At 36.0% G+C, this 22,831-nt stretch overlaps 1 protein-coding gene across 1 annotated transcript in view; it reads right to left on the bottom strand.

The window, feature by feature from the left end:
* Positions 1-22,831, bottom strand: part of Top2b (DNA topoisomerase II beta) — a 65,533-nt gene that overhangs the window by 39,706 nt on the left and 2,996 nt on the right. The window contains exons 2-7 of the mRNA XM_052190372.1: positions 7,518-7,673; positions 5,209-5,299; positions 3,840-3,903; positions 2,553-2,698; positions 1,501-1,598; positions 685-897 (exon numbers count right to left, since the gene is read on the bottom strand). Coding sequence (XP_052046332.1) covers positions 685-897; positions 1,501-1,598; positions 2,553-2,698; positions 3,840-3,903; positions 5,209-5,299; positions 7,518-7,673 — 768 coding nt within the window. The remainder of the gene's footprint in view (positions 1-684; positions 898-1,500; positions 1,599-2,552; positions 2,699-3,839; positions 3,904-5,208; positions 5,300-7,517; positions 7,674-22,831) is intronic.

The raw sequence follows: 22,831 nt of genomic DNA, 5'->3' as shown, positions 1-22,831 counted from the left end.
AATGTCTCAGGCTTGGGAGACAACTCAGTGAGTAAAACATTTGGAGGCCCTGAGTCAAATTCCCCAGCACCAATATAAAGCCAAGCATAGCAGCACACATCTGCAATCCCAATGCTCCCATGGCAAAACTGGGGCAGAGGCAGAAGAACCCCCAGAAACTGACAGCCAACACGCCTGGCATGTGCTCACAGTGCAGCAGTGAGGACAACAAAGCAACCTGGCCTCCAACAAGCAGGAAGGTGAGGACCAACAGCAGAAATGTCCTTCAACCTTCAAATTCATAGCATGGCACATGTATGTATGTATACACACACACATACACACACACACACATACGCACGCACATGAAATGTCTAGTAACAATGACACAGGGAGTAGAAGAAGGGATCTGGGGTTACAGGCTTATGAATTCCCTTAGCTATATGTGAAATATTAAATGAAATTTTACCACAAATCTCATGGAAATTACTAAAAAGATTTTCAAAGAATAATATAAAAAGAAAAAACATATGCACAAAAGAGAAATTAGCTAGCAAGATAATAGATCAAATAAATCAATAATTACATTAAAATAGTAATCATTTAGACACACCAGTTAATAAGATCAGACAAGATTTAAAATGATGCAAGTATCTTCAGTCGACACAATAATAACACTATTAAAATATTTTCCAAGACACTTACAGGCAACTTCTTCCCATTAAACATGACCTTGACCCCTTTACATGAGCCAGCTAGATCATATGCTCTTCTGGTCATGAGAGCCACAATGTCTTTGTCAAGTTTTTCCATCTTAAACTTGGATAGATCTGGCTGGAATGTTATGCATGTATAATCTTCACCATCAAAATGTTTAATTTTGGCTTCAGAAGTCTTCATCATATTATTCATCCATGTCTTTAAAAGAAAATATACACAAGTATTTCTTTAATGCTTCTAACTTTCATAACACAAAGAATCAGCTCACAAAAAAACACTCATTTACCACAATATTTTTATTTTCCAACCTCACAACAAAACACCTTGAAACTGATTAATATTAAAATAAGAAATTATAAATATTATAATTACATGAGACTGGTAATGGAAATAAGCTGCACAGCTTTTATACAAAGACAGTAAAGCAACTTTCACATTTAACATGCCCATGGATTTTTATAAAAATAAACAGACATGGTTATCTGATAAAATTATTTTAGCATATGTAAAATTCAGAACACTTTCCAAAGGCCTGCCAACATTTCTTACGTATGAACCTGATGACTCAGGGAGGAATTTTCCAGCATGCTTAAGTGGTTGCATCTGCTAAATAAAGCACACAGCCTTAAAAGAATGATAAAGAGTCTATTTAAAATTTCCTAGGCATTCTAGCTTCTCTTTGGCAACTTGATTAATACTTTTAATCAAACAAAAAAGATTATATTTAAACTTCTATTATCTAAGTAAAGCAATAAAACATTTTTAAAGAAATAAAAGAAATGAACCTATCTTTTCTCATACCTGCTTAAAACTATGCTTGTATTCCTTGCAAGCCGTTTCTACTGTAAACTTTGTACTAAAAATATTACAAAGTTTTGCACCATAACCATTACGGCCTCCTGTAAAACAAGTTAAATATGAAAAGTTTGATTTAGAGTTATTTTTATGGACGTTTATTAACTTACCTATCCTTGAGCAAGTCTGACATAGAACAGTTCTATTTGTTGTACCATTTTCTCAAGTACTGGCTGAATAGTTCCATGTATAACGTTTTTATATTAAAAAAAAATACTAGAATTTAGTAATACACTATAGATACTACAGAACATACAATATAGTATCATTAAAGCATTTGTAATTACGTTCATGATTTAAGAAAAATAGCTTAGTTTCTTAAAACACAGTACGTCCATGTGAGTATGAAATCTAAATTTTCTAACAAAGTCACCTCATTTACATCAACTTCACAAAGTTCCTTATATACAAAATCCTTTTTTGTCTCTTGACCCATGTAAGGAAAAGAGTTAAAGTCTTTTATTATCGAAAGCAGGAGCATCAGAGATGGCTCAGTTGTTAAGAGTATTCAGGTTCCAGTCCCAGCACCCATACAGAAGGTCACAATCAACTGAAATTCCAGTTGCAGGACAACTGACAAACATTTCTGGCCTCTGCAGGAACCAGGCACATACATGGTGCACAAACATACATGTAGGCAAAATACCCATACATATAGAATAAAATAATAAAAATTTGAAGAATATGTGTGTATATAACAGTCAGGTACCATAGGATTATCATCTAAATCAAAACCCAAATTGTCAGTTAGGTTAGAATCCCAGCATTTTTTTTTTATTTCCAGTAATTTTATTCTAAAGTCTGTACATTATCCAACTTTTAAGATGATACTACTAAAACTATATAATCAAAACAGATAATAGAGTTTTTTTAAATATTAATTTTAGAGGATTTTCTCACAATGAAACTTTACATGAGATGTTTTAAGAAGTGGGAACTTAGTAATTATATGTTAAGAAAAGTAATACTTATCAATCAAAATTCCATTCAGACTTTACCTGTCACTTTTTTCTCATCATCATCATAATTACTTGATGTTAAAAGCTGTCCAAAAATTAAAGCAGGAACATAAACTTTCTCTACTTTGTGTTCTACTACTGGAATGCCTTTTCCATTATTCCAAATGCTTATAATATTAGATTCACTGCAAATACATAAGCAAAATTTAAAACTTAAAATTAAATGTGTTAATTTACAAAAAAATATATTGAACAATAAACTTACAACATGATGTAAGCCAGTGTTAACTGGAAAATAATGGCATAGTTTGATGAAAATACATATTTCAGTATTAGAGACATAACTTATGTGAGGATCAGTAAGATCTACAAGATATGACCACAGCATTTCTTAGAATAAACCTTCCTCCATCTCCAAGGTAAGAGAGAGTAAGAAGGAGGCACAATTTTAAAAGAAGCCATTAGGCATGATTCTCTCTGCTGCATTTTGGCAGAGCAAACATAGCCAGTGACTGCTACCATTTTAATTTTCAAACTATCTGTTAGAGCTATATAATAGACACAAAAAAGGCACAAGCAGCCTAAAATGTATCCCAGTCTCAGCTTATATTTTGTATGTTGTGAATCATTGTCATAAATTAACTTTAAAGGTTTTTAAATATACAATTATTTCCCATTCTAAATCTTTGAAAATTTCTATCATAAAACCATTAGTTTCTACCATGAATGATACTGGACAGAAGGCACTAATTAGCAACAGACCTTTGATGTAGGAAGTAGCTTAGATAAAAAAAAAAACTTCACCTACTATTTTGCTTTTAAAAGTAAGATGAACATTCACTTGTATATGAGTAAGATTTTCAGAGACACAGATTCAAACTGAATACTAAAAATTGCCTTAAAAAGCTAACTAGCCAAACATGTGGTCAGCACTCTAAAATACCTGGCAGTATTCAATTTACTAACTAGGTCATATAAAATGGAAAGAGCCAAATTCTAGACATGAAAAATAAATTTATCTCAGAATAAGCCCAGAATAGCACTAACATCCTAAATACTTTACATCCTGAAAAAAGAAAAATAAGAAAAGATGGATGAGTTCTCTTAACAACTAAAACCAACAGTTTCAAAGAAAAAAATGGCTAAGCAAGTCCTGTCTGAGGAAATGGGCACAAAGAAGAGAAGAGAAATAAAGTAACCAAGTCCAAAGCAGCAAGCAGACAACAAAGGGGTAGAATTGCATATAGCACACATCTGATCATAATCTGGGGATTACCTAAATAAAACAACTTAGCATAAAAGAATTTAAACTTGAAATATACTTACGGATCAATAGAAACCTTAATACAGGTCATGTTCTTGTCCCTCTGCTTGTTGTCAGCAGCATTAACTACAAGATTAAAACATCAGAGTGATAAAGCACACAGGGTCATATCAACTTAGGGACCCAATTCTATGTATATCCCAACTTAATAGTAACATCTACAAGTGATAACACGTGATCACCATTAACTTCAACAATAAAAATATTGTTTGCTAAATTAAACTAAGTTTTACTCAGTAATTCCAAATTACTATTATGTCACAGCAAACACACAAAAACACACACACACATAAGGCAGGGGGGATTATTGACCTACAAATATAAAAAAAGAACAAAAATATCTAAATCTACTTAAAAGTAAAACACACGGTTTACTCTATGTCTTATGACAAATAGTTACCTGTCTTAGTCTCTCTTAATAAACTAATGATTTTATATGCATATTAAACTAGTTTTTTTAACTGAAGTCTTTTTTTTAGCTGAAGTCTTTAATGCCCTTTTGATTCAAAATTCTAAATCTTAAACTCATTATAAAAAATAATTTTCTTTATATAATTAGTATTTCAAAAACATAGGAAGACAGATCCTCAGTTTCCAGACTAAAAGAGCATGCAATAGGCCGAGGCCAGCAGAGGCCAGAGGAAACACAAAGGATAACCGGTTTACTCCATCCTTTTACTGAAGGGCTTACAGAAGAAGCTCAGAGATCAACTAAATCAGTCTAAGAAACCTCCAACCATATTAGTGAGGTGAGCAGAGAATTTCTAGAAAGTCCAAGGCTAAAAGCATTTATAAAGCAGAGCATTGCCTCAGTCAGTTAGCAGAGCCACTTGTCTGTAATTGTTTTAACTATAAATTGGGAAGGCAGCAGAGGCTACTAAACTCAGCTGCCTAACAGAAACCCCTATCAGTGGGTGAGAAAACTACATTTACACGTCCAACCTCCAACTCACACAATCTACCAAGATAAGGCCTTGCAGTTTCCCTATATAACATGCTTCTGAAATAACCATGATGCTAATAAAACCCAGATGAGGGCACACATGACAGTACAGGCTCTCTATAGAATATGAATGCAACACACTAATTTCACACATAGAAAAAAACATCAGGAAAGCACTAGAAAACCAAGAAATACAAAACCATTATAGCTGCATATCATTTTTCTGAAAATCATATTTTACATACATATTATATATTAACAACAAATTAATATTATGTATATTAATGTTAATTTTAAATATCATACATTATTGGTATTTTATATATTTGCATATATATTAAAATAAAAACCAACAAAATACTTTATAAAATTATACTATAAGACTTGCAGTACATGGACAACACACTGCATCCTAAATAAGTACTCACCTAAAATTTCATCAAAGATCTTGTATAAGCCTGGCACAAAGGTCACCTCTCTGCAGTTCATCCCCACATCTTCATCATACACCCACATTAACTGCATTAGGAGAATGAGTCAAAAACAGTTTTACAACATAAATTCTTAACTCCAATTTTATATAACATAACTCTGCATTCTCAACAAGTTACGTTGATGCACATCTATAATCTCAACTCTCAGAGAAAGCTGAGGAAAGAGAACTGCCACAATTTGAGGTCAGTCTGGGCTACATTTAAATCAATGTTAGAAAAACAAAGTAAAACCAGTCTCAAAAAAACAAACAAAACAAAACAAAATCAAAGACAAACAAACAAAAAACCAAAAATCAATATTGTCAGTTACTCTACTTAGAACAGGCATTCAGAGCAAAGCTGAAGTCAAGTTGAGTAGCCTCACAATGGACTTAAATAACTAAAATTGAAAAGTTGTTCCAGTTGCATTGCTTGAATCTTATTAATACATAAGGTCAGCTTTAAGCTAAGTCTGTAATTCAATAATAGTTTGTGCTGAGCCATGTATAAGGCCCTGGGATCAATATCTAGTGTCCAACAAAACACCTCTGACTTCAGTTTCTCTTTCCATTTCATAAAGCAGAGGTTAGGAGTCCTATTTCTAACCATTCTGCAGCAGCTGGGGACCTCCAAATCAAATTCCTAAGGCCTAGAAATTTCTGTTTTCTGTCAAGAACTATGAATCACTAGAAATAATACCTAGATAATGTTTAAAATTATGAAAAACATCTATTTACTTTCTACTTTCACTTCATAATTTATGTTTACTCTATAGAAAAAATAGTAGAGTAAAACAATAAAAGCCTGACTTAGGACTTCCCAAAAGTGTTAAAACAAGCAGGGAAATATATGTAAACCAAAGCGACAGTAAACATAAATAAATCAGTTCTAGAAGGCAGCAATGTTAAAGTAAACCACAGCACACACTATGTTGATCTTTTGCCAATTCCTTTTGTTTTTTAAATATGTATGTTAGATATTTGCTTTTCTTACATTTCAAATGGTATCCCCTTTCCACACTACCCTTCCAAAAATCCCCTATCCCATCCCTCCTCCTCCTCCTGCTCACTCTCCTCAATTTCCTGATTTGCATTCCCCTATTCTGGGGAATCGAGCCTTCACAGCACCAATGGCCTCTCCTCTCACTGATGTCTAAAATGGTCATCTTCTGCTCCATATGTACCTGGAGCCATGGGTTCCTCCATGTGTGCTCTTTGGTTGGTTTACCTGGGCGCTCTGGAGGTACTGGTTAGTATATATTATTGTTCCTCCTGCAGGGCTGCAAACCTCTTCAGCTCCTTGAGTCCTTTCTTTAGCTGTTCCATTCATTCTATTAGTTGGCTGTGAGCCATAGGTATTTTGATCCACTTTCCAATAAGGATCAAAGTATCCACACTTTGGTCTTCCTTTTTCTTGAGCTTCATGTGGTCTGTGAGCCGAGCTTTTGAACTAATATCCACTTATCAGCGAGTACATACCACATGTGTTCTTTTGTGATTGGGTTACCTCACTCAGGGATGACAGTTTCTAGTTTCATCCATTTGCCTAAGAATTTCATGAATTCATTGTTTTAAATAGCTGAGTAGTACTCAATTGTGTAAATGTACCACATTTTCTGTATCCATTCCTCTGTTGAAGGACACCTGGGTTCTTTCCAGCTTCTGGCTATGATAAATAAGGTTGCTGTGTACAAAGTGGAGCATGTGTCCTTATTACATGTTGGAGCATCTTCTGGGTATATGCCCAGGAGTAGTATAGCTGGGTCCTCAAGTAGTACTATGTCCAATTTTCTGAGGAACCGCCTGACTGATTTCCAGAGTAGTTTTACCAGCTTGCAATTCCACCAGTAATGGAGGAATGTTCCTCTTTCTCCACATCCTCTCCAGCATTTGCTGTCCCCTGAGTTTTTGATACTGGCCCTTCTGACTGGTGTGAGGTAGAATCCAATTCTTATGCCACCATTTTATTCTACACTTATGTATTCTGATGTCCTTATCTCCATAAGTAATGAACACATTTCCATTTCTCTTAAGTCTCTTTAAGGGTTCATTTTGTTTTGTTTTGTTTTTCTTTTAGTATGAGTTTTAGGCCCAGAGCCCTGAGCATTGTGAGCTATATCTTTAGCTCCTCTGTCCTTTTTAATCATGATCATAAACAGAAATGAAGTCACAGACTTACAAACTGCACAACCATAACTTTATTAAAATATTTTTTAAAAAGATATGCCTATCCTCTAATCTCCATCAATTTTAGCAGGTAATTACCTGTGTTAATGGTTCTACTGATCCAATGTATGTATCAGGACGAAGGAGAATATGCTCCAGTTGGGTCTTCTTCTGGTACACTCTCTCAACAGACAACTTCTTAGAAGAGTCATTTTTGTTTGCTGTTTCCAAATCTTCCTTTTTTGCAGCATTGTTCTGATAAAAAAAATTAACCAAAAAAATTAAATTTAAATATCCTAAACCAAGGAGCAAGCAAGAACACATGACATGGAATCCATCTTTCAGTCTCACTAATGTTACCTACTACTAGCACTTAGACAGCCTTATAATAATAAGAATTAGTAGAGCAGGCTCCATCTCTCTAATATACCAAGGTAATGTTTTCTTTTCCTCAAGATTTCCCAAAGGATTCACATTGAAATAAGGTTACAGAATCAGAATAAAAACTGAATGGCTCTGAGGGTCACACAAAACAGTCGATGTTGCTAATAAATATACTACAGCCAAGATTATCATGGTTATAAAGTCCTCAAGTTGCTCATCTTAGTAGATCATGCCAGTTTCCATTCAGGGCAAGCCAATTCTAAAGCATTTGTAGATTCATTCCTCTGCCAGTTCCAAGGATATCGAGTTAAGTAATGATAATGGTAACTAGTTCTACAACATCTGAGAACCAAATCAAACTTCTAAGTCTAAAGACTCCCCCTCTTCTTCACAGCAATAGAGCATTTCCTTCTAGATTCCCCAATGCTGACTAACATGGTATCTTATCAATTAAAGGAAATTAGGATGGCCTATTTTCAGTTTCTTAACATAAACATAATACCATGTTTTAAATTACATCTTTAAAATGTCATAACATATGTTGCAAAATAAAAATTTATGCCTTTTGAGTAATCTAAACAAAAATACTAAAATAAGAATTGTAACAGAAAAACCTTAAGGAATTCAAATATTAACTGTAATTTCTCAATTACAGGTCATGAATTTTATATATATTAAAGGTGCTTAATAATGTTTCAAATACTAATTTTACTAATTTTTGCTATACTCATATTTTCTTTCATTTATACACTTATATATTAATAGTGCTAATTTGCTTAAAAATAGCTTTGTACAAAAGAAAATAATTCAATAAGATTTTCATATTCTATTTCTGTCAAGAGTTAGATGATAAACTAAATGGACAGAAATATGAACTATACATTCAAAGTACCAGTTCTCAAATTAATAATAATATTCTCTGCTATTACAATGTTTATAGAAATAAACTACTTTTAAAATGGGCACTGTAATGAGATTGTCAATTTGATGGGATATAGAATAATCTAGAAGACAAAACTTGTGGATGTTTCTGTGAGGATGTTTCTGTGAGAACAGTTTAACAAAAATAAAGAAAAGCTACTCTGACTGTGAGCAGCTTGTGTGAAGTAAACAGAGTAGGAGAAAGCAAGGAGATCAGCAGCACTCTTCCTATGCTTCCTGAATGCACATGTCCTATGATCAGCTCACAGCACACCCTGGTCCCACTGTTAGAGCCGCTCTCACGCCTTGCCCTCCCCTTTGAACTGCCCAGAGTCACCCCATTTTGTCCTGGCCTTTTTTTTCCCCCCTTTTTTGTTTTCCTAACTGTGAACATTCTCATGCAGGCACAGCTACCATTTGCAGGGTCCATTGTTTTACAACATAAAACAAATTGTTGTAATCAACTGAACTGGACCCTCCAACTCTAATCTCCGTCCTCTTGAAGTTTTTTCCTCAGGTATTTTATCACAGCAAAGGGAGAAATAATAACCTGTATGGGTTCTCAGATTCTCAGAATAGTTAGCACAAAGACCATAATCATTAAAATCATTCTCTAATTACGTTAAAATGTGAGGCATACCAATTCAAAGGAAGGTAATTTTCTATCAATAACTTAGAAAAGCAGCTCAAAGTATGTGATTATTGGCATAAAGGTTGCAAACCTATAACAAGTACATAGGAGATAAGCTTTCCCATCAAGTTTATAACTCTAAAACAAACATCAAAATAAAAATAATTTCAAGATTAGCTCAACCTAACTGAAGTTAGTGTCTACCTAACGTAGATTTCAAAATTTGCTAAATTGAATTGGCATCTGGAGATGGACATCAGGGATAATTCCCTGCCTCAAAACATTTTCAACAATTTAACCACATTCCTACTCCTTCTTAACAAATTGTTACCACCTCCCCCTCTCCTTCCACCTACTTCCAAATGCCTATAAGAGAAAAAGAGAAGGTGAGAATCTAACCTATCAAGTTAAAAATCAGAACACATAGTGTAATGTCAACAAGATTGAAGTTTAGGAAACTCAAAACCCCCTTCACCACTGAAACACAGACTAAACTAAACTGTAAGATATAAACCATTCATCCTTGTAAGAAATCCAAAAACTGCTTGAGAGGTCCTGTCTCTTGGGTGAAAAACAAAAAAATCTCATCCAAGCTCAGGACCCTTCTCAGCAAGGCAGAACAGGGAGGAAATGGAATTTCTTTCCCTGAGTGGACTTCTAAAAGAAAAGTAAAAGTGCTACCACAGGGACTGTTTGCTGTCTTTCCTGAATCTGAGCAAGCACTGGCAACAACAGTAGCTAAACTGAGAACAAAGGAAATCAAAATGATTTGGTCTAGCACCCAGAGTCTGTAGTTCTAACAATAGACAGTAGGTGGAGCTCTAGTACCATGACTTATTACAGAGTGTGTGAGAGGACACAGTAGGGCAGAGGAGTTGCCCAGACAGTTCCCTAAATAAAGATCAAGACAAAGCTCTTCAGTGAAAACCTCCAGAGATGTTACACCCTAGAAATGGTTTGCAAAGTCCCCTGACTCTCTGAATGAACTAACTAGCTGGAGAAACTTCCCAGACTAGAACCAGTCTGTTACGATGAGGTGGAGAGAAGAGGGTCTATGGGACATATGGGGAGGGGGGAACTGGGATTTGGAATGTAAACAACTGGCATTTGGAATGTAAACAAAGAATTTAGAAAATAAATTTAAAAAATTAAAAAAAAAAATAAGATGAGCTAACCCTGGGAGAAAGCAACCCAAATAAAGAAAAGGGGAAGCACAAAAAAACTTTCCAAGGGATAAATCTAAATCTCCATGGGCTGCCCTAAGGAAATGGGTGCTCCCATCAGTAATCCTAGCATTTGAGAAGTTAAGGCAGGAGGACTGCTATAAATAAAGTTCAGACTATTCTACAAATGATCTTGAGGGGAGCGGAGGGGAGAAGAATGGAGGGAAAGTAGGGGAGGGGACAGGATGAGAGGGGACAGGAGGAGACAGGAGAGAAAGAGAAAAGGAAAAAATAACGGTAAAGAAAAAATAAAGGAAAGGGGGAACTGGAGATAGGAGGAAGCGCATGGACCTGTCCAGATACACAACTAAACCAGAAAATCAGTAAACTAATGAACAAAATGAGTAATCAGATAATAAATGTAAAGACTCAAACATTATTGCTTAAACTTAAGAATAACTTAAAACATACGAAGAATAAACTTGGCCAACGACAAGAAAACATAGTAACTATGAAGAAAGAAATTTCAAAGAGAGGAACCAACAAAGAAAGAATTAAGAAAAAGTAAAAGAACTTAACTCACTTGTGGGCTATCATCAGTCAAACAGAATATGTTACAAATGTCTCAAAGAAGATAAAAATGGGAAGAACTTTCCAAATATGAGGACAGAAATGGACAAATTTAACAAGCTCACAGTCAAGCAAACACAGACCTAAGGAAGCTCTCCTAAGATACATAATCAAACTGCCATGGATAAGCCATAAGCCCACCCAGGAGGCAGTGAGTTCAATTCCCAGTCTCATGGGAGAAAAAAGTCACAAGAAAGAGAGCCCTGACAGCAGTACAAGAAAACAGTTCTCATATCCTAAGAGTCCTATTAGTTTACCAACAGTTACAAAACAGATACAAACTAAAGCACAAGTAGGGTAATCCATTAAAACCTAGTAACCAAAATATCTGGCAAAAGTGCCCTACGAACATTTTAAAGGTTAACAGTAGCTCTTTAATTTTTAAGTTGTAAAGAGAAGGCAAGCCAAAGCCAAGCAAACAATCCATTGAGCTGAAGCAAAAGCTGTATGAAAAAATAAGCCTTCCTGGGAAAGCCAAATATAGAACTTCCAATATTAATGTAGGAGCATGCTTTAAAGTATGCTATAAATGTTTAAAAGTAAAACTATAAAGATTGTTATAAACCTATGTGAAATAATATGCAACACTAAAAAGAAAGTATAATTTGTACTATAGTTTCTTGACAGGTTTTAATTCTAAGTACTTTATATATCATCTTATTTTTGCTCTGTTCTGTCTTTTGAATAATTGTTGATAACCTAATAAAACTCTCTAGTCTAATAAGCTGTGGGAGGCAAAAGCATGTGTACAGCTTTTTTATAAGCAGTTGGTCAAGTTAAAATTAATTTAAAATTGAATGCTATCTCATTAAGCTGATCTATGTAATTACTGATAAAGAAAATATTGACAGAATGTAAGTTGAGAAGGGAATGAACGCATAACCCCACAAAAGAAGACAGCAAGGGAAAAAAAATAAAAGAGCTACAGGTATGAAGAAAACACTGAGTCCTTTCATATCAATGACTGCCTTAAATACTGATGGACTTAATGTATCTTAAAATATATATTGATAAGTTGATTTTTCAGTCCACCTATATGGTGCCCACAGAGACACACTTTCAGGTTTAAAAACATATATGCTTCAGGAGAGATGGTGGGGAAGCAGACTTTTCAAGCAAGCAGGATCCAAAGAAAGTAGAGTACCACATTTACATTATACAAATAGACTAAGTTTAAACAAAAACTGTGACAAAAGACAATTTACCAAGAATATATCATTATTGTAAATAGATATATACTTAACACTAGAGTACAAAATAAACAAAGCAAACATCAACAGAACTAAAGAGGGAGAGATAGCAATATAGTGATAATAAGAAACTCCTACACCCCATGTTCAACCATGGACAGGACAACCAGACCAAGAGTCAATGTGAAAACAAAGGCCTTCAAGCACAAGACAAGCCTAACAGCCATTTATAGAAGACCCCACTCAAGAATAGCCAAATACCCAATCTTCCCAAGTGCACATAAAGCATTCTCTGACACAAACCAGATGTTAGCCCATAAAATAAGTCTCAACAAACTGAAGAAAATTGAAGACATGCATCCTCTCTGTCTATAATAGAATGAAACTAGAAATAAAAGGGAATCAGAAACTCCACAAATAGTGGAAATTAAACAATATACTTATAAACTATTTAAGAATCAAAGAAGAAATCACAAAATAACTTAGAAAATATATGGGAATAAATAAAAGCAACAAAGGCATCAAGACTTAAAGAGTCAAGACAAAGTGGTACCACATTTAAATTTTTAAAATGAAGATGTTGAACCAATAGCATACATTAAGAAACTATGCATAGAACTAAATCTAAAATTAACAGACAAGAGTAAATAGTCAAGTCCCTCAGCCTTACTGTCACCTTCCTTACAAAAGTTCCTTTGGCATGAGAATGAACTGGAAAAGAGAATGCTTACTAAAAAAAAAAAAAAAAAAAAAAAAAAAAGTCATCAAATAAAGACACACTACATACAATGAATGCACTGCCTAAAGCTCCAGAGAAGAAAGATCAGCCAAAGGCCAGGTAACTAGTCATTTACAGTGTACCCGTGATGGCTACAGAGCAGAAATGAGGAATGCCAGTAGCTGAAGTGTTCCTACAAGTAGCTAGACTGTATGCTACTAAGGACACTTTATCTAGGACTTCATTACCATCTAATCACCAAGACCACTTCAGAGAGACCTGCCTCATTTGTAATCAAAATAGTCCCTGCTCATTTTGCCTGGACCTGAGGCAATCTAAACTGGGTTTGTTCTCAGCTGCAGCCAAATGTAATATATGTTCAATAAATCATGTCATTTTGACATCTCAAAGGAAATTTTTTTTAAGTTCTTAAAGTCAATGAAAGCAAGAGTTGTGTTTTGTTTTTTTTAAGATCAACAAAATACACAAAATGCTTGTTATGGTTTAAATGGACAATATCTCACACAGGTTCATGTTTCAAATGACTGTTTTCAAGCTACTGGTATTATTTTGAGAGGATGTAGAACCTTGAGGAGGTGGGTACTAGCCTGCATAAACAGGTCAATAGAAGCAGGCCACTAAAGGCTACACTTACCATTGGTACTAACCTCAGCCCTGATATGATAATGACTCTGCCACGCACTCTGTAAACCTCCCTTCTACAAAAGACTGAAATTTCTTAAAACCATGAACCAAAGTAAATCTCTTCCTTGAAGCCCTTTCTGTCAGATATTTTGGTCACAGCAATGCAAAGTAACTCACTCTGAAACTGGAACCAAAGAAGCATAGTCACTGCTGTGTTTAAGCCTGAATTTGGTTTAGTCTTTTTGAACTGATTTATGGGAACAAATTGTAAGAGGCTTGATATGTGAACTAGAGAAGTCCCAAAATGCTACAAGGAGAGTATAATGGGTACTTCCAGTGGAAACTCAAAAAGATCAGAATAACAACAGAAAAGTAGAGAGTGAAGCCTGAAACCAAGGTTTCAGGTGCAAACAAGGACTCTATTGGAAATTGTAACCATTCCTGTTACAACTGGCAACGAATTTCTGCATATTTTGCAACATCCTGGTGTTGTGGACTGCTGTGTGTATGTTCTGCTCCATCAAGAGTGCCCATATTCAGGTGCAGTCAGGTGAAATCTTAATTAGTCAGATAAGGCTAGAGCCTGTTAGTGGAAGGGAAGGCAGAGCTGAAAGTTTTAGAGGGGGACAGAGGGGAGGGAGATGGAGACATGGAGACAACATGGAACCTATAGAAGAAGATGAAACAAATCTAAGTGGCCTAAAGAGCCACAGGTATCTATGGGTATCATAGACGGACAATTGAGCGATATAGGGTACATTTGCCCCATCTAGGTGTGTATTTATACAGTTGAGTTTTGAGTTCTTTGTGTGGGCATTTTGGGGGTTGGAGATTTACTGTTATAAATCTGACTGATAAATTACAAGCCTCTGGAGTTTCCATTTACTGTGTGAATGGGAATTTGTGACAGCTAGCCACAGGGGGACGGATAAGTGCTCTCTCTGAATATACACCTGCATGCCAGAAGAGGGCATCACATCACATCATAGATGGTTATGAGTCACCAAGTGGTTCTGGAAGAGCAGACAGTGCTCTTAAACACTAAGCCATCTCTCCAGCTCCCTTGAGTTAGTTATTTAATCTTTGTCACAAATTTTGAAAGCTTTTAGACATGATGTGTCAACTTTCTGAACCATTCTTTCTCTTCCTTCAAAATACCAGTACAAACACGCTGACTTTGCTACACTCTAGGCTTGGGCTGTCTTGTCCTGTTTCAGTTTGTTTGGTTTCGGTTCCTTGCCTTCAGTTTATCTGTTCTTTTCTTCTGATGACCCTACCACTGTCATTTCTTGTGTTCAGTGGTAGGCTAACCTTAGGAACCTAGTAAGACCTCAGCTTGCAGCTCCCAATGGGGAAGGGGAAACGGAGTAGCCAGTAGTGAGGATTGTTTATTGTTGTTGTTTTGTTTTGTTTTTTTATAATTACATACTAAATCCTAGAAATCTGACGGAGGCTAAATTTAATGGACTAATAATTTAGCAAAGTAATTTTCAAAAAGACAAAAATTTTCAGGATGTAGCATGGTTGTTGCTAGCAAATTAATACTAGCCAGCCTTGCAGAACAGAACAAAAAAAAAGTGATTTGGCCAGAAAAGGAGCTCATAACAGTTAAGAAGAGAGATCAGAACTGTTCAAATGAAGCTAAGCAATTTATACATGAGGACAATAACAATTGTCCACAAGACTCCCTCCACCCACCACAGGCTACAGAGTGCTCTGCTTTCTTGGGGCTCCTCTAGGCAGTGTTTCCCAAGCTTAGCTGTCCAGGAACTCAAAGGCCACTGCAGTTGTAGTCCAAAATGACCAGGCTACATCTAAAAATACGATTCTGTTTTTTACAAATATTCAGAATGTAGAGACTACAGATCATAGAATATTCCATCAAGAATTTGAGAAACACCTATAAAACCCTCAGTCTTACAGAAGGTAACCTATAAGAGAACCTTTCAAACTATGAGAATAATGTTTCACTTGAAATGGAGACCTCAAGAAGCCACTAAGTAGACTCAGACCAAGAGGGCACATGTGGGTTTCAAATGGCTAGGACATAAGGGGGGTCTATTCAAGTTCATTGAAGCTCACATCATATAAATGCTGCTGCATGCGGGGCTAAAGGACTCAGTGTTTGTCTTGCTGAAGTGTTCTGTGCTGGGCTTGGTCTTCCCTTGGTACTCTTTTGTTCTTCAGTTTTGGAACAGTAATATCAACTGCATGCTATATTGATGTTTATACCATTTTTACCTTATAAAGAGTCAAAAAGGGAATTGGTTTGTGTCTAAGTAGAGACACCTACACTTTTGAGCAATGTCTGGTTAGATTGAGTACACTTTGCACTGTTGGATGGCCAGAAGTATAAGAAAATGAGGGGGTTGCCAGGATTTGAATCTGAAATGTCCCACACAGGCTCAATTTTGAATGCTTGGTAGTGTTACTTTGGAAGACAGTCGAAGTCTTATGTGATGATGCCTAGCTAGAGAAAATTTATCACTTCGGTTGAGTCTTTGAGCTACCTGGACCCAACTCCTACTGCACTCTGCTTCCTGATCTACCATAATATGAACAGTCACCACTACATGCTTCTGTCACTATGCCAAAATAAGTCTCTTCTCCCTATTTCCATCAGGCATCTCAGCACGGTAGCACAAAAGAGGCAAATATAGTTTAGCTAGAAAGTTCTTTTAAAAAAATGTAACTGAAATTGAAACAAAAAAGAGACATTATAACTTATAGAAAGTGGGTTTTCTAAGACAGCTAAAATTATATGCCAATTAGATAACCTAGAAGTAATTGATGAATTTCAAGATAAATAAATTTACCCTTGCTTAACTATATAGAATGAAAGGAATCTAAACATGTCTACAAGAAGGGAGAAATAACTAAGCAGTTAAGAATGTATGCTATGGAGAACATGCTCTACCAAATCAACTAAGCAGGGCTCACATGGGCTCACGGAGACCGAAATGGCAAGCACAGGGCCTGCAGGAGTCTGCACCAGGTCCTCTGCATACCTGTCATAAATGGTTAGCTTGGTGTTTTGTGTGACTCCAAACCAGGAGAGGGTGTATCTCTGACTGTTCTGCCTGCTCTTGGGACAGACTCTGTTCCTCCTATTGGGCTGCCTTGTCCAGGCTGGACATGAGGGCTTTTGACTTGTCTTATTGCATCTTGTTTTGTCCTATGTGACTGTCAGATCTTGAAGACCTGCCCTTTTCTAAAGAGAAAATGAAGGGAGACTGAATCTAAGAGAGAAGGGGGGTGGGTTCAAGCTGGAGGGGAGTGGGGAATCTGATAGATAAAAAGAGGGAAAAAGAAAGAATATGTGCTGCTCTTAAAGGGCCCCAAGTTGAGATTCCCTGTCAGATGGTTCACAGCCACTGAAACTCCAGCTCCAACAGATCTGACATCTCCTCTTCTAGCCTCTACAGCAGCAGTTCTCAATCTGTGTCCCATGACCTCTTTGGGGGCCGAGTGACTTTTTCACAGGGGTCCCATATCTGATATCCTACATAACAGATATTTACATTAAGATTCAAAATAGTGGAAAAATTACAGTTACAAATTAGCAACAAAAATAATTTTATGATTGGGATTCACCACAACATGAGCAACTGTATTAAAGAGTCTCAGCATTAAGAAGATTGAGAACTACTGTTCTCTCTACAGACAGCCACATACATGTGGTAGATATTCACTTAGAGACATACATGTAAATAAAGCAAAAATAATAAATCTTAAGAAAAAACTTCTATCACCATAGATTTTATATAAGCTTAAGAGAACTGAGTATTTTTAAATTGTTTAATGGCTTATCAAACTACAGATTAAAGTGAGCATAGATTTATATACTTGAATTCCCAGTACTTGGGAAGCAGAAGCAGAACTGCCACAAAGTTGAGGCCAGCTAGGATACAAAGCAAGCTCCAACTACATGGTTCAATAGTTAAGAAAACTGCTGTTCTTAAAAAGAACCCAGGGTTCAGTTCCTGGCACTTACAGCACAACCACTTGTAAATCTAGTCCCAGAAGGTCTGATACCTTCTCTGAGTCTCTCAGATACTATACTCACATATGTATGCAAAGCCACAGATACATTCACCTAAAATACAAATAACTACAATGTCTACTGAGCAAAGTTACAAAAAAAAGAGTTCATTTTTTAGGAAAATTATATAAATATATACATGCACAGCAGAGAATGTGAATGCATATATAGCCAAGAGAATGCCAATAAAACTTTCTATAGAAAATATAAATGTGGGTCATTTTACTTTTGATACATTTTCTAATTTTCTAAAATGAATTCATAAAGGAGTGTTTAAAGCTTATTAATTCATGCATGTGAAGATATAATTAAACTACAATAAAACTGAATGTTTGACTAAAAGCACTGTTTATACTTAGTTATCACTTCTGTAGCCCAAACTTTCTCATTGCTGTCTAGATAAAAGTAAAACCAAAATACACAAACAACACTGGTAGCCTTAGCAAGTAGAAAGCAGAAATTAGCATTTCAGTCAAATTATCTTTTATGTTCCTGTTTTCAGCAAATGTTTGAGCATTTATCCACTGGCTTGCTAATCCCAACATAAAAGGTTCCCACAAAACATCTACAAGCTTTTCTAGCAGAAATATGCAAGAGAGGTCTCATTCAGTTCATGGATATTAGCAGGACTTAACTCTAGAGATTACTCTGGTCAGACAACTGAAAATCAAAATCTGGAGGTGTGGGGAGAGAAAGAAATTGTCCATTAGTTTATTAATGGGATGGCTTTCTGCCCAGGAAAAGCTAAAAGTACAAACACCCCTGGCTATACTGTAAACAGGTACAGGAGAAACAAGAAAGACTCCTGTCATGATTATCAACAATACCTCTATCTCTAAAAGGAGATGATGTACCAACAGCTCAGCCAGTTTCAACAGTGTTGCTGAAGGCATTAAGAACACAGGAAATTTGTTTCACTTAGCACAAACTGTAAATTCCTATCTACACATTTTCTTCAGAAACATCCTCCCAAACCAAGCTTTCCCTATCATAAAAAGCATGCAGACACCTGTCACAGGGTTAGAGATGTATGTGCCAGCATGATGGGAATATTCCAGTCTTACTTACATAAGAGCAAAACCAAGTAGATGCTGCCATTATGATTCTGAGTGCATGTGGAATGAGGTCTGAAGAAAACTAGCATTTAACAAAGCCAAATTATGAAACTATGTGATCTTAGTTCACAGCCCATATTTTTCCATTATGCTATTATACTAGCTACACTCTGAAAAGGAGATAAAATCCTTACTTTTTTATGTCAAAGTAAAAAGATCAGTGGAGAGAAAAAGACAGGCTAATCGCATACTCTCTGTTCTATTAGGGTACAAAAGAAGTTGTTTTGCTTTTAATGTATTAGAGGAAGACTGTGGTAGAAAAAATGATGGTTAAGAACTAACCCAATTCACAGCCCACAACTGTCTCTGCCACATGCCCTACCAGTACCTGATCTACATCCTGTTTCCCTCTTGACAACTAGAAAAAATAAAAGCTTTTGTTTAAAACAGGGGTCCAATTTGTCATGAGATTTTACAAAGATGCATGAGAGGCTTGCTTTTAAAAGTATACTTAGAATGGAACTCTCACCATCTAAGTGTTTAACAGACCTGAGACTACAGGTGACCAAGTATACTTTTAGTCAGTTTACAAAAAGTACTTCTAAATACTGTGACATAACCTTTACTGGAGAATTTGGTGCTATCTGCAAGTGTTTAATGATAGCCTCAGGAAGATAGTATTTGAATACCCAGTTCATCAACAATAACTGAGGGAGGAATACATATCCAGACTTTTGCTAAACATTACAAAAGATATAAAAAAGGAAAACATGTGGTCTCTGAATTGATAAGTTTATGCTATTGTTAAGACAAAACTATCATATATAAACATTCCCTAGAAGGGCATATGTTTTATGATAGAGTAACAAGTTTGATTTAAAAAGAGCATAAACTAAAAATACAAGCAAAAAGAGCATAATATGAAAAATAAGTTTGGTGAGACTCTTAAGGTAATCTTAAAGAGCAGTTAAGATTTAGACTGCTGGGGCTAGAAATGGTTCAGTGGTTAAGAGCCCTCGCTGCTCTTCAACAGGTCCTGAGTTCAATTCCCAGCAACCATATGGTAGCTCATAATCATCTATAATAAGATCCAATGCCCTCTTCTGGCACACATATGTACATGCAGACAGAGCACTCATATACATTAAATGAATGAATGAATGAATAAATAAATAAATAAATAAATAAATAAATAAATAAATAGATTTAGACTGCTAAGCAGGTGATGGTTGTCTCTTTTGATCTGAAGAGGCAGATGGATCTCTGTGAGTTTGGGGTTAGTCTGATCTACAGAGCTAGTTCTAAGATAGTTAAGGCTACACAAAAAACAGTCTAAATAAATACTGCTAGGAAGAGGAAAGAGGCATTCCTGATGAATTGTAAAAGAAACAGAAAGAGATCATCAAGTATGGGAACTATAGGAAACTAACCTCAATGGAGAGGACACACAGATTATGAACATAGACTTAAAGGTCCACTAAACTCAAGTTTTAAAACAAAATTTTAAACCATGTTTAAATATAGTAACTTTTTAAAAAAATTTACTAATATCCATAATACAGGCCAACAAGAGCCCAGTAGTTAAAAGCATTTCCCATCAAGGCAGAAGGAGAGAATCCATGCCCAAGGCCACCTCTGACTTCTACATATGCACTGTGCTTGTGGACAAATATACATGCACAGATACATACAATCAATCAATAAGTGCAATAATTTTTAAAGAAAAATGCAGCCGGGCGGTGGTGGCACACGCCTTTAATCCCAGCACTTAGGAGGCAGAGGCAGGTGGATTTCTGAGTTCGGGGCCAGCCTAGTCTACAAAGTGAGTTCCAGGACAGCCAGGGCTACACAGAGAAACCCTGTCTCAAGAAAGAAGAGGAGAGGAGAGGAGAGGAGAGGAGAGGAGAGGAGAGGAGAGGAGAGGAGAGGAGAGAGGGGAGGAGAGAGGGGAGGAGAGGGGAGGGGAGGAGAGAGGGGAGGAGAGGGGAGGGGAGGGGAGGGGAGGAGAGGAGAGAAGAGAAGAAAAGAAAAGAAAAGAAGGAAGGGAAAGGGAAGGGAAAGGGAAGGGAAAGGGAGGAGAAAGGGAGGAGAAAGGAAGAAAGAAAGAAAGAAAGAAAGAAAGAAAGAAAGAAAGAAAGAAAGAAAGAAAGAAAGAAAGAAAGAAAGAAAGAAAGAAAGAAAGAAAGAAAGAAAATCCAGACAGAAAACCACAACCGATCAAAGTGTAGTATTGTGGTGCTCAATTGGAAACTGATTCATCTACAGCACAACTCCTGAACCTAAGGCTCAGGAATCACTGTAAAAGAGAGGACAGAAAGACTGTTAAGAGCCAGAGAAACAGGAAGCTTACTGTGATATTATGTCTCCTAAGACTCTCAGAAGCTATCTCCATGAAGTCTTACCAACCTGGCTGCCTAAGCATGGCCTGAACAAGGCTGACATGAATAGACATGTTAGCTAACTATGAAGAAGGCAAAATCAGGAAGCCTTCACCCCAGACAAAAAACTATAGGCAACTTAAGAATGCTGAGGATGGTGGAAATAATCTTCCCAAGGGAAGAGAACACCAACCAGATATCCAATACCCAACAGCCCTGAAAACATATATACACAAGTAGCATTATATGAATTGAGCAGGGTGTATTTATGTATTTAGGAACACACATACATATAGATGTAACAACAATTAAAGAAAAAAGATGATGGATTTGAAATAGAGCAAGGGGTAGTACATGGGAATGTTTGGCAAGAAGAAAAGGAAAGGAGAAATAATGTAATTATAATCTCAATTATGTTTTAAATATATTTTTAAAAATATCCATGGCAGGGGCTGGAGAGATGGCTCAGCAGTTAAGAGCACTGACTGCTCTTGCAGAAATCCTGAGTTCAATTCCCAGCAACCACATGGTGGCTCACAACCATCTGTAATGGGATCCGATGCCCTCTTCTGGTGTGTCTGAAGACAGCTACAGTGTACTCACATAAAGCAAATAAATCTTTAAAAGAAAAAAATATGTGGCAAAAAAAATGTGATATATAATTATATATTTTTAAAGAACTATAATGTTGTGAGTATATCTTTTAAATACAAACAACTTTCACATATAAACCTTATAGTATTTACAGATAAAGTATTATAATTCTAGGTTTTTTCATTATTTCAAAACTATGAAGAGAAAGGTAGGTGACCCTGAGATGAATTTTACTGAAGCCTGATAATAGAGACAAAAGTATACTATTCTGGCTACCAAGTTTTTAGATACTTTGTCACTTTATGTAACTTATTTTATTTTTAAATTAAAATAAAATTACATTTTATTTTATTTAAATTTATTTATTTAAAATTACATTTTACTCTTTCTGCTCCTTCCTCCAACCTGTCCCATGTGCTCCCACTATATTACTTAATCTACCAATCTAGCATATTCATTTGAAAAAATGTAAGTCATAAATTTTCTAAATATTAAAATTTCAGTTAGGATACTAAAAACCAAAATCAAATCAAATTAATCATTATAAGTAAAAAGCAGTGTTAAGAACCCCTCTGTTAAGCCGGGCGGTGGTGGCGCACGCCTGTAATCCTAGCACTCTGGGAGGCAGAGGCAGGTGGATTTCTGAGTTCGAGGCCAGCCTGGTCTACAGAGTGAGTTCCAGGACAGCCAGGGCTATACAGAGAAACCCTGTCTCGAAAAAACCAAATCCAAAAAACAAAAAAAAAACAAAAACAAAAAACAAGAACCCTCTGTTCTGTTGTGTCTGACAGTAAAAGGTAATCTTTCATCACAAGACAGTACTGACACACACTGACTGAAGGCAGTAGAGCAGTCCCTTGGCTAGCATATGATGGATGGATTATCTCCAGCTCTGTATTACTATCCAAACAGGTGGCAACATGAGACTAGCTTCACTGTCAACACTGCCACTACAATAAGTCGCCAAACTCCCACAATGAAAATCTAAGCTTTCACCTAGCTAAATCATTTTATCTAAAATCAACAAAAAACAATTATTCCCGAGTGTAAATTGCTTAAACT

Source organism: Apodemus sylvaticus, chromosome 8 (assembly GCF_947179515.1).
Source record: "Apodemus sylvaticus chromosome 8, mApoSyl1.1, whole genome shotgun sequence".
NCBI lineage: Eukaryota > Metazoa > Chordata > Mammalia > Rodentia > Muridae > Apodemus > Apodemus sylvaticus.
This window is presented reverse-complemented; position numbering and strand designations above follow the sequence as displayed.